The 15052-nt window shown below is 35.9% G+C and overlaps 1 protein-coding gene across 2 annotated transcripts in view; it reads right to left on the bottom strand.

The window, feature by feature from the left end:
* The window catches only part of STK39 (serine/threonine kinase 39), a 106010-nt gene that overhangs the window by 7233 nt on the left and 83725 nt on the right, over positions 1-15052 (bottom strand). Inside the window, exon 15 of one of the 2 annotated variants that reach the window (XM_074873303.1) lies at positions 13115-13183. The exons of the other annotated variant lie outside the window; for it this stretch is intronic. Coding sequence (XP_074729404.1) covers positions 13115-13183 — 69 coding nt within the window. The remainder of the gene's footprint in view (positions 1-13114; positions 13184-15052) is intronic. 2 annotated transcript variants of the gene reach the window in all.

Raw genomic sequence — 15052 nt, 5'->3', positions numbered from 1 at the left:
AATCTTCTTTACTCTAGTCATTACAAACAGTTATTATTTTAATCGCACAACTCACTTCCACAATCAGTAAGTCAATTTTATTCCAATACCTCCTACCTGATAAAATACATGCAAATACAGATAATGCTTTTCCTTACAATTAATACTTAGAACCTCATAAGCAGGCAAAAAAGGAGTGTTCAGTCTCATAGCTCCTAAAGCCAGGAAGCCAGCTTCAATTTTTTATGTCTTAAAAATCTCTAAAATAGGATCATGTACTCAAGAGCAGCTCTGGCTTATCCAAATCCCCGTAAAACATGTTTTCAAAAAAAAAAAAAAATTTAAAAAAAGGACAAATTCTTCAGCTAGTGTTAGCTGGCTTCACTGAAATGGAGACAAAGTGCTACAAAACCAGATGAGAGTTGGGTCCTCAATCCAAAGATATTTAAGTTCACCTATTATAAAATGCTACAACCAGATGAGCTTCAAATGCACACTCATCTTCATGAGGGGCAGCCTTCCATTTAATGTTGAGCAGCTGTAGAACAACTAAGGCAAGTTAGCATGCTGCTTGGTTATTTCGCCTGAACGCAAAAACTTCCAGCTGCCCTTAGGCAAAGTTAGTGGCAGTTATTATTACTGCACTTGCAAACAGCAGCCCATTATCGGCAAGTGTTTAAATACAGTGGAAAGCAGCATTGAGGACTGCCCAAGTAATATCAAAGTCTTAAAAAACCCTAACCTTCCTGCTGATTCTTTAACAGGGAAGAAATTAAAATTTTCAAAGCAAAAAGAGCAAAAGATAAACTAGCAATATATGTAAATAGTTAATTTTAATTACTTTTTTTTTTTGTTAATTAAACACCATAACAGATAGGACTGATATTTTAGATGGATATCCTTCTTCAAGAAAACTGCTTTTCAAAGAACGGTGCTCATTGAAAGGCTACAGGGACAGTTTCATTTGTTCACTTGTCTTTACTTTTAATAGGAACACAAGGCAAAAACTTTTACACACAAAATGCTAGAGAAACATCTGAAGCCAGCATATGAAATATGCTTTATTTTTCCTTCTCTGACAGGCTATAACTGGAGTGGGACGTGTTCAATCAAACAAAAGATTAGGAAGATTTAAGGGAATAATGCCAGATATTTTCAGGCTACGCTTGAAAATGAGAAGGCAGACCTGCAAAGAGTCCATAACATTAGAATACAAGTTTACATAAACAATAGTCACACCTGAAGTTTCCTACAGAGAGATCTTTTCAATTTTGATTATACACATTCAGCATTTTTCAAGTAAAACTAGCATTTCACCTGTGACTTTCGATATTCTGTGTTTTACATTTTCTGGTCTTTACAGAATGGCAATAAAAATGATTTTGCCAAAATATTGTCATTAATGCTATTCAATCAAGCCACTGTGAATGTGAATCCCTCAAAGGCCTGCTCTTTCTGCAACATCTGAAAGCATAAAGTAATTAACATCAACTAAGAATCAAATTTGTGAGTGTAGTTACCTAGCAAAACCATACAGTCCTGTTGGTATCTCTGTTATTTTTCTAACTCCTTGCTTTTGTTTTGCTAGGTCTTGTCCTTATTTAGGCTGCAAGGCCAACAATTAGAGCCAGCTGTCTGAATTTGGATACCTAACTCCACATTTCAGGAAACTACTTAAAACATGGTTCTTCTTTTCTTAGAGATGAGACAATCACCCTGTTCACCTTAGTGCAAGCCAAGGGTTCTAGGACCTCAGAAGTACGTAGCTCTGCACCTAAACACCTTGAAGATCTGGGGTCAGCTGGTAACTGGAATCTTTTGGGGCCTGATATAGTCATCTAGGAAAAACAGCAATAACCCATGAACTGCAGGTATCCATGGCCTCTTTAGTTTAGTTAATTTATTTTAGAAATAGAGCCAGCAGCACAGGCAGCAGAAGCCATGCAAGCAGTTGACAGTACTTTCGGAAACCCAGCCTGCAATGCCTTCCAGTTATTTCTCCAGAAAGTCTGGGAATCCTGTCTTAATTACAGTAAAGACATTCTCAAAATTGGAATACTCATCCTACTTTAAATGCAATTAAATTAAGCTATCAGTTGCATTAAATATAACTGACTTGCCACTCTTAGGAATATACTTCTAAAAATTTACTAAACCTACACAGTTTGGACCACTAAGTAAGCAGTCTCCTGAAAGACACCAAGAAATTCATGCCAGACATATGCTCACAACACTAAACAATGTTCTCACACACAAGCAGTTGCTGCTACTGTTCCGCCCTATTCAGAATTACTGATCGCAGCAGGCAAGAAAGAAAAGCAATTATTTTAAGTAGAACTGCTATTAGACTTTACTGATGAGCCTTTCCCCCAGCTACTAAATTTAGGCTCTTTTCGTCAAGGAAAATGATTTACTAGGTTGAAACTCACTAACCGTCCTAGTACAGTTCATATACAAAGTTTTAATAAGCCTAAATAGAAAAATAAGCCTAAATTTTCTAAATGCAGATGAACCCAACCACATCTGCCAACACTAGGGAGGAAAATAACCATTCCACTCTCACCATGTCTCCCTCTCACATGCTCCCAAGCAAGTCAGTGTACAAAGTAAATTTAATACAGTAACACTCTCCCTCAGGTGAAAAGGAGTTTCATATTAGGAGTTTCTAGAGAGGTGGGAATTGTTCTCTCCACTGATACTTAAATTATTTGGAAAAGTGGAGAGCACTGTAAAATATACGTCTCTGGATTCTACTTTACACTTTATCTCCAAGTTAAGTATACTACAGTTCCTATTGACAAAGCCATTTTTCTCTGAAGTACTCTGAAGTCATGCCTTGGATGTTGTACTTCTGGAATTCATAGTAGACAGTTTCCCTGGAAGCAGCACTAACTGACAATTTCAAATCCTGCTGGGAATTCACTGTTTCTACAAGGCCTGGATAACTAGACTCAACTTTATTTTGCAGAGTGTTTTCTCAAGATGTTATGGCCATACTCCTATAAAAGTCAGAAGAAGAAACATGACCAAGATAACTGCAAGAAAAAATTAAGTGGTGATGGAAAAACCTTTGCCAGCAGTAACCTCAAGTAAATAGAGTATACTTCAAATCATGCCTTGGAGCAAAAGTCCTCTTCAAATGTTAGCAGCAGTTAGCACAATAGGCTTTTTGTTGTTTACAACAATAAATGAGGTGCCGTTCTGCTTTTTTCAGAAAGGTTCTGAAGGACATATAATCAACCTATGTACCACAAATCATTCCAGGTTCTTTTGCAGGTTTTGCTCAGTGACAAATGGTTGTGCCACTGTCAAAGTAAGTGTCTGCACTTGCAGAACACGCAATAGGATAAAAGGTCAAACCCAGCATACAAATATACACAACATAGGCTGCTAATTGCAGATGTAATAAATAAAAAAACCCCATGTAACTACAGTCCTCTAGCATGCATATTTATGTACTACAAATCACTTTTTGATATATGACAATTTTGGCCAACCACATCAGTTGTAATTCTTAAGTAAGTGATCAATATAAACTGAGGTAACAACAACAACAACAAAAAAAGACCATTTTCAAGATCACCAATAAATATAACAGAATAACCACACTTTGGGCAGTCTTAAATAGCTGTTTTGCTCCTGTAATGCGACAGGACTCTGCCTGGTTATTTAGAATTCTTAACACAGCATGAAACCTAACCCTAATGGCTTCTGAAGAGGGAAAACTTCTGGAAAAGTTAAAATTAATGAGACAGTAAATAAAGCTATATGAACTACAGTAGAACTATTTCCAGTACAATAACGACCCAGCCAACTGAGCCAGAGCCATCTGGCATAAACAGAGACACAAGTAGAATCTAAAGCTTGAGATGATATTTCTGGGGTGCTCTCAAAAGAATAATGACTCATCTGCTTTTCCATTTTGAAAAGAATGCATGGGGAACCTCTGACAGTATGCTTAGGTTCAACAGTTTGCAAAGCTATTGCATATTGTAACCCTGAAATTCAGATATGAGGAAAGGGAAAACGTTATTCAGGCACAAAATCACTGTCATAAAAAACCCCTGAAAAATTATAAGCTCTGAGAAAATGAAAAATATTTTTAATAAGTGAAAAGTGAAATAATGTTTATGTAGTCCAAAACTCAGTCTATAAGAAACAGCCACCTTCAACTGCTCCCTACTTCATCAAGGGTATTGCTGTTAGAGAGACCAAACTCAAAGCTCCACAGATCTTTCCTGCTGGTTGTTTCAAATACTACCTCTTCCCCAACTATAGGCAGTTGTTTTGCCATTTTCATGTGATACATAGAGTTCTACATAACTAAGTGCCTTGGGAGTCTGATGATTTGAGGATTAATGCTGTATTCTCATGCATGGGTCTTAGGAAGGAGGATGCCTGAGTGACACAGGATACTTTTCAATGGAATTATCACTCCCAAAAATTCAGCTGCTAGTAGAGCTTTCCTCCAAAGGGCTGAATTTATTATGCGTGCTCTTGAGGCAGTTTCACACATTGCAAGAGGTTCACTGCAATATATACATTCATTTATATTTCATACTACACAGTGGTTTTCATGCATTTGCAAGTTCACAACAAAATCAAAACCAAGTTTTAAAAGCTAGCTAGCACTGGATTATAATACATTATGCAAAACAATCAGAGCAATCAATCTTTAGAGTTTTCGGTAACAATTCCTCCAGATCTCTGACTTTCTTACTATTGTCTAATATTATCTAATAGGGCACAAACGGTCTGCCTGAAAGGCTTTTCAAAGAGAGGTCAAAAAGGTCTTTTAAGTGTAGCATGATTCCATTAGTTCACCCATTCAGAATGCTAGTCATAAAAATCCCTTTTGTTTATGTTGCTTGAGAACAGTAGTAAGGGGAAATATTAAAGCATTTTGAGATATGTGACAGCTAACTAACAAGTGTATATTGCTAGAGGACTGCAAGGAGCTAGACATGATTCTTATAAGCAAGAAATAAAAGAAGATAGAAAGATTAACAGCAAGCCTGGCTTCTCTTCTGAGGAAGCTATTGGACACTGATAAGGCAGAAACATTAAAAACATTCAGAAATGTGTTATTTATGAAGAGGCTGTCATTAGGAATTTATCAAAGGAAGATTAAGGCTCACAAATTTGTCTGAATTCTCAAAGTACATTGCTGAATCAGTAGATGTAGATAAAGACAGTGGCAACTATCTCCATTTCAACATTTGATACTTTAATATCTAACAGCTTGATTTGCAGCCTCACAATCAGAAAACACAGCTTAAAGAGGACAGCTACAGGACAACAGAAGGCCAAAGCAGTTCTGCCTTGAAAGGAACACTGGGAGACTGAAAAAGGTCTACAGCACCCTTATGAACAGGACTACAATCTCCATATCTTAAAGTAATTATTCCCATAGCTTAAAGTAATTATTAAAACCACTTGAGCCTTGTGGTTCATATGGGTTCTGAGCAATACTGTAAACATGATAAACCCAGGAATGTATGCTGCTTCATGTGTGTATAAAGTACCAAGCATGAGGAAGAACTGCAGTAAGTAAAACCATCCTCACCTCCTGAAGAATGGCCCAACATACAGAACTAGTAGAAAGGAGGCAAGCAATACTTCCAATTATGCACAGAATACTCATAGGCACAGGTTGTACGACCCCTAGTGAGTACCAAAATCTGTGCTGATTTAACGTGGATATTAATTAATTTATTCTATACAGACAACCAAGGTTTAGGCTAGTTCACATCTTTTGAGACATTTTTGAGGACATTAACTAGTAGTTTGGCATCAGGGTATCTTGTTCCAAAAAAGGAGGTGGGGGAAGGGAAGTGGGACCAAAGCTTTAACAACTAACCAGTTATGCCATGTTATGCAAGAGTGGAACAGGCAAAGGCATGGAAGAGACATCAGGGTCAACATTCCTCATTGACAGACAAAAAAAGACTTAAATATTTATCCTTGCTCAAACTGAAAAAATTAAAGAGTTTATGGAATAATAGTAAACCTCAAATGTCTTCACATTAAGATCCATTAAGTTGGGGTACTAATACCAAGGGGTTGCAGACAAAAACTGGAAAACCAAGGACTGATAAAGTAATATATAAGATTTCATTTTTCTTTAGGTAGATAATGGAAAAATTCTCACCCAACAGAAACAGTATATTTTATTAAACAGAACCACTGTATCAAAATGGAACATGAAATAAGTTAGGCTATAAATCTACCTATTTCAATTCCAATAACACATTATTAAACTCCCAAACTCTCAACTATTTAGTATGGATATCTGATCCTAAGGTAATGTTCTACATTCTACAATCTGTGAGAGGGGAAAAAAAAAAAAAAAAAAAAAAAAAAAAGAAAAGAGACTGAAATTGTGATAACTGTTTTTATTGATTAAATTAAAATATAACTGGCAAATTGTACGCTTTTTCCAGAAACTTATGAAAAAATAGAAGGTTGATATTTCAGATTGATTTTTTTCCCCCCCCAGAGTATGTGAAGAACACTCAGGCAAACCACTGCACGTTTAAAACAAAGTGCTATAAAAAGGTAGGTAGAATATATTTGGGTACTTAAATGCTTATCTATTTCAGACCTTGATTCTTTGTGTGTCTAATGGAATAGATTATCCAGGAAGATGAGGGAGGAGTATATACAGATTTCACAATTTCCCCTTCATTTTGAGAGAAGCATTTTGATGATCCCAAGCATTCTAAACCTCAGTCTAGTCTCAAATGAACATTTAAAATAAAAATTTAGAACTGCTGCCCAACATTGCTAGTAGGAATATTGAACAAGCCTGGGATATTACGGTAAATTGTGCTCATAAATTCTCTATACAAAAGAATGAGTCAGAGTACAAGGTTGAAAAAATCATTTGCCAGTGACTGAATGTAAAAAGGAAGTGCTAGCTTTCAGACAAAGGTTTTGACAACAGTTTGATAGTCATCAATATATTGAAGACAGCTCTAACAAATACCTTCATCATGCTGCATTAAAGTTGAAATGTAGGTCTACGCAGAAATAAGGCAGGTCACATTCTGCTATGCATATTATTACTTTGTAATCTCCTCTCCCCATCAGATCTTCACAACTCCTCCTGTCCTGAGTTCTGCTATGAATTATAGATATTGTTCTGACAAAACTATTAAGAAGATGAAATAGCAGCCAGACTACTTCAATACCTTATATCTGAAACTTGAAACAAGGAAAAATATATTTAGAAAAGACTCCCTGATGTGCAGGAGTTAGGTTCTCAAATAGACTACCTCTAGTTTGAAGAACCTCGATAAATCCTTATTTTGACATACTAACCACTTGCAGAGAAGTGAATGCCAAGGAAACAAATAACAGCAACTAAATTACTACTGAGAAGAGGAACATTACTTACATTGCTGTCTTTGCAATTTCTGATTCAAATTCACAGTTATCTTTTTTTAATTATTATTTATTTAACTAGAAAGAAAAGACCTCAAAACACAATTCAGACCTATAAGGGCAGGGAATACACTTCAGGCCTAAGAGTTTATCACCTACTGTATCAGGCGAAACCCAAACTAATCCCACTAATAAACAGACGGATTTATTCCTCATTTACACAGTTAAGTAGGAAATGGTGGGCTGCATGCTAAAAAAAGGAACTTTCTTTCAAGGCAACTGCCAATTTACCTTTTATTTCTCTTAAAGTAACTAAAAATTATTATTTACTTGATCATGGCTATAATATTAGCACACTTACTGTGACACATGAGTATGTTTTAAGAATAATTTGCACACTTGGAGAATTTCTTACGTCACATATTTATAGTTCTGCCACAAACACCATTACAGCAGCAGCAATTATCCACCTAACACAATATTGTTTTTTTCACCTTGAACCTCTAAGTTTCTACCACACTGAAAAAATCAGCAAGGTGGGAACTTGCATGAACCCAGCGAGTTTCACACAATATGCTTTCTCAAGTGCACCTTTTATGTACAACACATACAGATAAAATAACTTTGAAGGTGCAATTAGATGCAAAGCTTGATTACCTGCGGGTGTACCTCAAGCTTCCAAAATTCCCAGCAGTCTAGTCATTATGAGTCACCCTTCAATGCATTAGCTCTAAATGAGCCAGATGTGTTGAAATATTTAAGTCCTTAGTTAAACCCTGGGGATTTTAGAGATATTCTCCTATCTGTAATGCATGTGCATATCTTGCTAAAGAGATAAGAAGTTATGTGCACACATTGAAGGCACAAGAATTTCTACAAAATGCCTTAAAATACAGTCAGGTTTTCATTAAATCTGTAAATTTCCTTTCTGGATAATACATTAAAAAGCAAACACAAAGTATTTAGTCTATCATTTGAAATTAATTGTTAGGGTCTTTAACAGGATTTTCTCATTACAAAGTTTATGGGTACTCTGAGCTTTGGAACATATAAAAACATGATTCTTTTAACTAAAAATTCATAACTATTTTACTCAGTTTGAACCACAAGAATAAACAGACACATGAAAAAAACAAAACTTCTAATAAATTCCCTCAAAGGTTACAAAGATCAGTGCATCTCAAAACATTACTGATACTAAATAACAAACCAATGCTGCTTTTAAATGGTAGTGCTACCCAAGTCACCTACCTATAGCAACATTACTGCTCTTTGAGGACATAAATTAATGCAGTATATTTTCTACTTGTGCAGTACTATCCCATTTTCTGATTACAGGAAGATGATAAGCCAGAATTAGCTGAACAAAAGGCATCACTTTCCATTTCAAAGATGATTAATCTAACAAGACAGCAAAGTAAACTAGATATAAGCAAATGCAGAGCCAAACCAAGGAAAGCAAAAGGATATTCACTGTGTAACTCTGTGGCTTTTCTATGAATTGGATTATCAGTGCCACTATGAGTTAAGATGTTGTTACAGACAGTATACCAACAAACTGGTTGGTTGGTTCTGCTGTTTCATCTTTCCATTTTAGTATGAAAGTACCTTCGACATCAGCAGACGTGGTACCATAAGACAGTCAGCTGTTTCAATTTGAAATGGTTTAATACTGTGATTAATTGGGAACCATACATATTACTTACTGTTTAACATCCCTTGAAATAATGTCATCCTGGATATGGTCAGATACACTTTCTCTGCACTTGTGGCCAAATAACCCATCCACAGCTATGAATTTTTTTCTTCTAGATGACAATTTAAGTCCAGTCTACTTACCACAATAACTGCACCAAATAAAAAGTCTATTATGTGCCCCACGCAGCCCCCCCCCAAATAATCCAACCCCAAAACTCTTAGTCAAACTATTATGTATTCATATTTCTAAGAAAACATTCCCTATGTTGAAGAAACAGCTTGCTACTTTCAAAATATGATCTCATTTCAAAATATGATCTATTGGGTTTTCAGCTGGTTCTTCTAAACACATTAGGCATTTAAGCAGGAAGCTTTTGTTTTGACTGACTAAAAGCTGTTCCTCTGGTTACTAAGTGGATACCTGGATCTGGCTCCAACACCAAAGACATATATGCATTTATTAGTAGTTAATGTCTGGTATATTTAAAAGCGAAGGTACATTTTCCATGATGCTCAAGGTATTCACAGATACTTTTTGACAAAAATAACCTAAAGGTACATTAATAAAGTGAAGGGTAACTGCGCATTTCCTGATGGCATGGATATCAAGGTTTTTATTTAGGCAGTATTCAGGAAGGGAAGTATTTTTTTTTAATATATACTGCAATTTAATAACTGCAAATACACCTTTAGGTTCTGAAATTTAAGAAAGCCTCTAGAAGATTAACTATAGCCTAAGGCTTCGCTGAAATTATATGCACATTGTATACACCAATGACATAGCATTGCAACTGTGTGATTTTCAACAGAACTGACTGTTGATATGATTTGAGTTTCCTTTATGGTATCAAAAATATAATAAAGCATTACTAGATGAATGTTTACTAGCTAATATACATATATTGCATATACACACACAGATATATTTCAACTCAAGATGTATTTTGAAAATATTCCACACCTTTCATATGATTTAACATCGCTATTTCAGTACTGCATAAAAATACCTTACCAGCTAGATACCAATGGCTACATATAAGCTCCAAGACTCATTCCCCTCTGCAAATGCAAACTCTAGTCTGCTTTTAAACAAAACTCTCTGCACTGATTCCCTTGATCTGGGGACCTCCTGCAAAACAATGCTACTGTCAATAAGAACAGAAACCAGCCAATTGCAGCCAGAATTGAACATGCAAGATGGGATTTTTGCTTCTCTGCAGAACAGGTAGCTGAACTTATTGCTTATCAGAATGGACATCTTCCTGGGAAGCCTGGGTTAAGTGAAGCAAATCCGGCAAGCCTCAAAAGATGAAGTATGTTGATGCTTCGCAGCAAATTCTGTAGAACCTACATGTCAGCTGATCCCCACTAACCGCTTCAGCTCACATATGCCATGACTGTACTTTCCACAACAGCTTTTGCTGACTCCTATTCAAGTGTCCTTTCAGAAAATCAGCTGTTAAGCCAACAAATTGTCGAGTTCAACGTAAGCACAAGTATTTTCCCCCTTCTTTTTTCTCCCAGCCTCTGCATGTTCCAAGATCCATTAAAAGAAACTACAGGAACAACTTTTATGAGACTATCTATCTCAGAACTTCATTTTCATTCATGTTATAGAGGCTGAATTTCTGCATGCTTCAGCTGAAAAGTGAAAGGTAATTTATCAGCTGCTTTCAATCTGGAAGCTAATGGAATCAGTTCTTCTGGTGAAGAAGGTTAACCAAGCTCTTCTATACTATTCCCCCTCTTCCTATATAGGAAGATTTTAAACCTTTTAATTTTGAGTGAACAAGGTGGCAAAATCATTTTACACAGAAAATTAATTTTGTAAGCAGATTTATCTTTTCAGCACCATCTGGTCTCTTATATGACCTACCGCTTTAAACTAAGGGAATGAAATATTTCTTAGGACTGCACTGCTACAGTGAAATTCTGAAATGTGAAATAATCTGCTTGCATGTAAGTTGTTTTATTCCATGCTCATACAACATTTAGCCAGTTTTCCCAAAGCAAATCACAAACGTATTCTAACTTAAGTCCAACTTTGGGGTTTTTTTTAAATTAAAAGTAAAATCACATTTAGCAGAACTTGTCTTTCAGTGAAGCATGAAATCTAAAGTCATTTTTTAGGAAGATAACTTGAAAACTTGAACAACTTCACAGGTGAAGCAGACACAAGTGAAAATTATAGTACAGTGTCATGCAAGAATTTGTGCCTGTGGAACTTGACTTAAGTTACAACATTACAGAAAAATGAACATACACACTGATTATAATTAATGAAACCTAATTTAAGTTCAATGCTTTCATTATATACAAGAAAATTTATTTCCTTACTTTAATAACACAGTAAAAAGATACACAGGAAAGAACAGAAGGGACATCATCATAGTACTAAAAATCAAAGTCTGATGCAATTCAAAGCAGGAACTAAGCAAGGAAATAAACTTTTACTATTAACTAGACCATATCTCTAATCAAGCCTGCTAAGGAAAACCTTATTTATTTAAATATTCGTGCTTCTCCAGGGACAAAAGTCCCATCACTAAAGCCATGAGGGGTATCTGTCTTCATTTGCCCTTCCCCCATCACTCCCTCTGAAAGATAACTAATCCCATTCACCGTGCCATTTCCATAGAAGTACTGGCATTTCGCATTGGAAGAGAGCTTTGCAGCAAAAGGAAAAGGGGTCTCACTGGGTCCTAGCAGGACTTGCACTGTAGCATCGGCAGCTGTGACTGACTTCTGTGCAACACAGAGTGCCAGCTGACTGCCAGACAGGTGGGATAACCAACAGATAACAGTTCTTCTCTTAGCCAGGAAAAAAAAAAAAATTATTTCTAAATGAAGTAAGGTATCTTGTGGCAATGAAAATTCTAACAAAAATATCATCAGCAGTATGGTAGTAACATTTTTCATACTGGATGTTTAAAAGGCAACAAACTAAGGCCAAACTACCCCTCTCGCCCAAACCCTTATAATAACAGTACAATAGAATTGGCTTTAAGAGAAGAGTGCATGCTAGCCTGGACCATCTGCAAACCTCCCCTAGATACTTCTTTAGAAATTAAAATAAAAGCATAGGTAAGGCTTTTGTTTCTTAGATGAGCTAGAATCAACCTGTATTCTGAAAATACAAAAGAAAAAAGTATTGGCTTCTCTCTGAAACACTTCAGCTACCCTACAAATGCACTGAGAATGTATTTAGTTAATCTTCCAGGCAAGTCACATGAACTTACAGATTTGTAAAACACTTTCCATACCACTGAGTTTGGTAATGACATCTGAACCAATTGATATGAACTTCTTTGACTGCAACACAAAGACTGATTTGCTAGTATTCCTCAATTCAGTTCTCACGCATTTAGCATCTACTAGCCTCCCCTCTGATTTTGGTAACTATGTATCTACTGGTCTTGAGCAACCAGAAGAAAAGAAGGATCTGCAGGGAAATAAGCACTTCCAAATAAAACATCTTTGTCAGGCACTGAATTTCATTTTTTAAAAAATTTAAAAATTACTGAAGCACAGAATAGAAAAATAGAGAAATATATTTCCTCTCAGAAGCCAGAAAATATTTCTGGGTTTTTTTGTTGTTTTGTTTTGGTTTTTTTACCATAGAAATAATCTCCAGGTGCAATTTCCATAGATCCTAAACTCTGGCTCGCTTCTAGTTCCATGAACCCAAGCAGAACACTTACTAACTTCAGAGCTGCCAAAGCATACTTTGCAAAATCCTACTGAAAAATCATTTTATTGTTAAACAAAAAAAAAAAAAGTTAGCACAAAAATGATGAATCATTGAATTGTAAATAATCCTTCAGGAGATCTACATTATATCATGCCTCTCAGACCACTAAAGAGTTCTGACTTCCAAAAGCAATCCTTGGACTGGTATCAAAATTGGCTAGTTGATTGAACTATGCACACATGAGAGCAAAATTAGGACAAAAAGGATTTTGTGAAAATCAGCATTAGAGAAAACATTTTTCACATCCATTTAACACAAACTTGTCACAAGAGCGTAATTGCAAACAAAAATGTAATTTACCTATAACTACATCATGGCCATCAACCAGGCCTGCAGAGAACAGCTCCTGAGAAACGCCATCTGCTGTGTCTGTCCAAAAGGTGAAATGAATAAGTATGAGAGCCCACAAAAACAACAAAAAGTATCAGTCATCCAATGCAATTTAACAAAAATATATTTTAGTTCCAAAACACCCATGGAGGCAGGCTTGAATTCAAAATTATCTTTAATTAGGAGGAAAAAAAGATAATTATCTTATCAGCCTCTGCACAGCAAATCGCATGAAGTGATGATTTGATACATTGCAAACCCCCTACAGACCTTTCCTGGCCACTAGCATTTCTCCTTGATTATCTAACTACATACCACTACCCAGTTTACAAGTTCAGTATTTCATAACCATGAAAATAAACTGTTTTATTGTGGTTTTCACTGTTTTCTTTATCCCCTCCATTGTTCTGGGTATCTAGACAAAGACATGCTATATGGGCTTTCTTGTTTGTTACCAGTGGGGCAAAGGAGTTACATGAACAGTCATTACTTTAAGCTTTAGGCTTAAAATAGCTTTTAAGTACTGTGACCCAGGAAATTCAGAGCTTTGGATCAATTTTCTATCAGTTGTTGTACCTGAGTGGTTTAATTGCTACTTGGTCCTGGTTAAAGGCTTTAGAAGGCTTAGAGGTAAGTAGGAGGAAAACAGCAGGAACAAGCCTAAATTCCAGCTAAGTCTCAACTGTAATATGGCCTCAAAACCAAATATCTGCATGGAGCGCATGCTTTGAGGCAGTTACACAAAGTTGCATCATTTCCTCAAGAAACACACACAGGTGAAAACAATATAGCGAGCTAGTTGCCATTTCTGGAGAGCTCTGAAGATGAGAATCATAGCCACCTTCTGGCTGCCTCAGTGACCGACTACTACGAACAGTCCCGGTATGGCATATCCTCTATTTTTTGACCAAGTAAAAATTCTCAAATGGCTTATGTAACTGCTTAGAGAGTATTTAAGTAATTCTTTTGACAAGTGACTAAACCAGGATGCTCTGTGCCCAATTAAGTAGGAGATCTCTTTCATTATTACCCATTGCCAATGCAGGTAAGACAACAGAGAGTATAACCATACACAGTACTACTGCACATGAAAGATACTATAATTTACAGGAAAAGAGACACCTCTTCTAATCTGGAATCATTTTTAGGTGGAAGCTCTTTGAAGGCTATTCTAAATATAGTGAATACTGACATCGAGAAATACGAAATGTGTTCATAGTTCAAAGGGTTGCTATTTAACAAGGATGATACGTTCTTACTCAACGTATCAGTCTCCTGTGCATTTTATCCCAGTAATATTTGGTTTTCCTCAAATAGAATTAACTTTACAAGTTCTTACAACTCTTAGCACTGGACAGTCAATACAGTTCTACAAGCATGCAGTAGAGTTTAAAGTTTCAACGCCAGAATTTCGTTCTGGTGACGATAACAAAGCTAGAAGTGTAACTCAACTTTCAGTTGAAGACAGCATTTGAAAAACGGTGTGCATTTCATACTTGTTAACACAACTTCTTTTATTACAAAGGGGAAAGAAACTTAAATATTACCACCATCACCACAAACACTTTTATGGCTACTATATTCTGTTTCCTATAATGTTTTCCAAATGTGAAAATGGAAATTCCAAAGCTGTAAATATTGCTATGCAAGATCTTATATACCACATAGATCACTTCAGTAAGACATGAAATTGATAAAGTATACTGTGGATCAAGACTTCTAATGTACACTATATATTATGGAACCTTGTCACTATAATTTACATACATCTGCTATTCTTGTTCAAGTGAAGTTCAATATAAAGCTCTGCACAGTAGGAAACATTCCAGAGAAGTAGTTTGTGTTAACCATAAGCAGTAATCAATTTCTGAAATACTTTTTTGAGCAATAAGAGAATAATTCAATTGA

Source organism: Strix uralensis, chromosome 6 (genome assembly GCF_047716275.1).
Source record: "Strix uralensis isolate ZFMK-TIS-50842 chromosome 6, bStrUra1, whole genome shotgun sequence".
Taxonomy (NCBI): domain Eukaryota; kingdom Metazoa; phylum Chordata; class Aves; order Strigiformes; family Strigidae; genus Strix; species Strix uralensis.
This window is presented reverse-complemented; position numbering and strand designations above follow the sequence as displayed.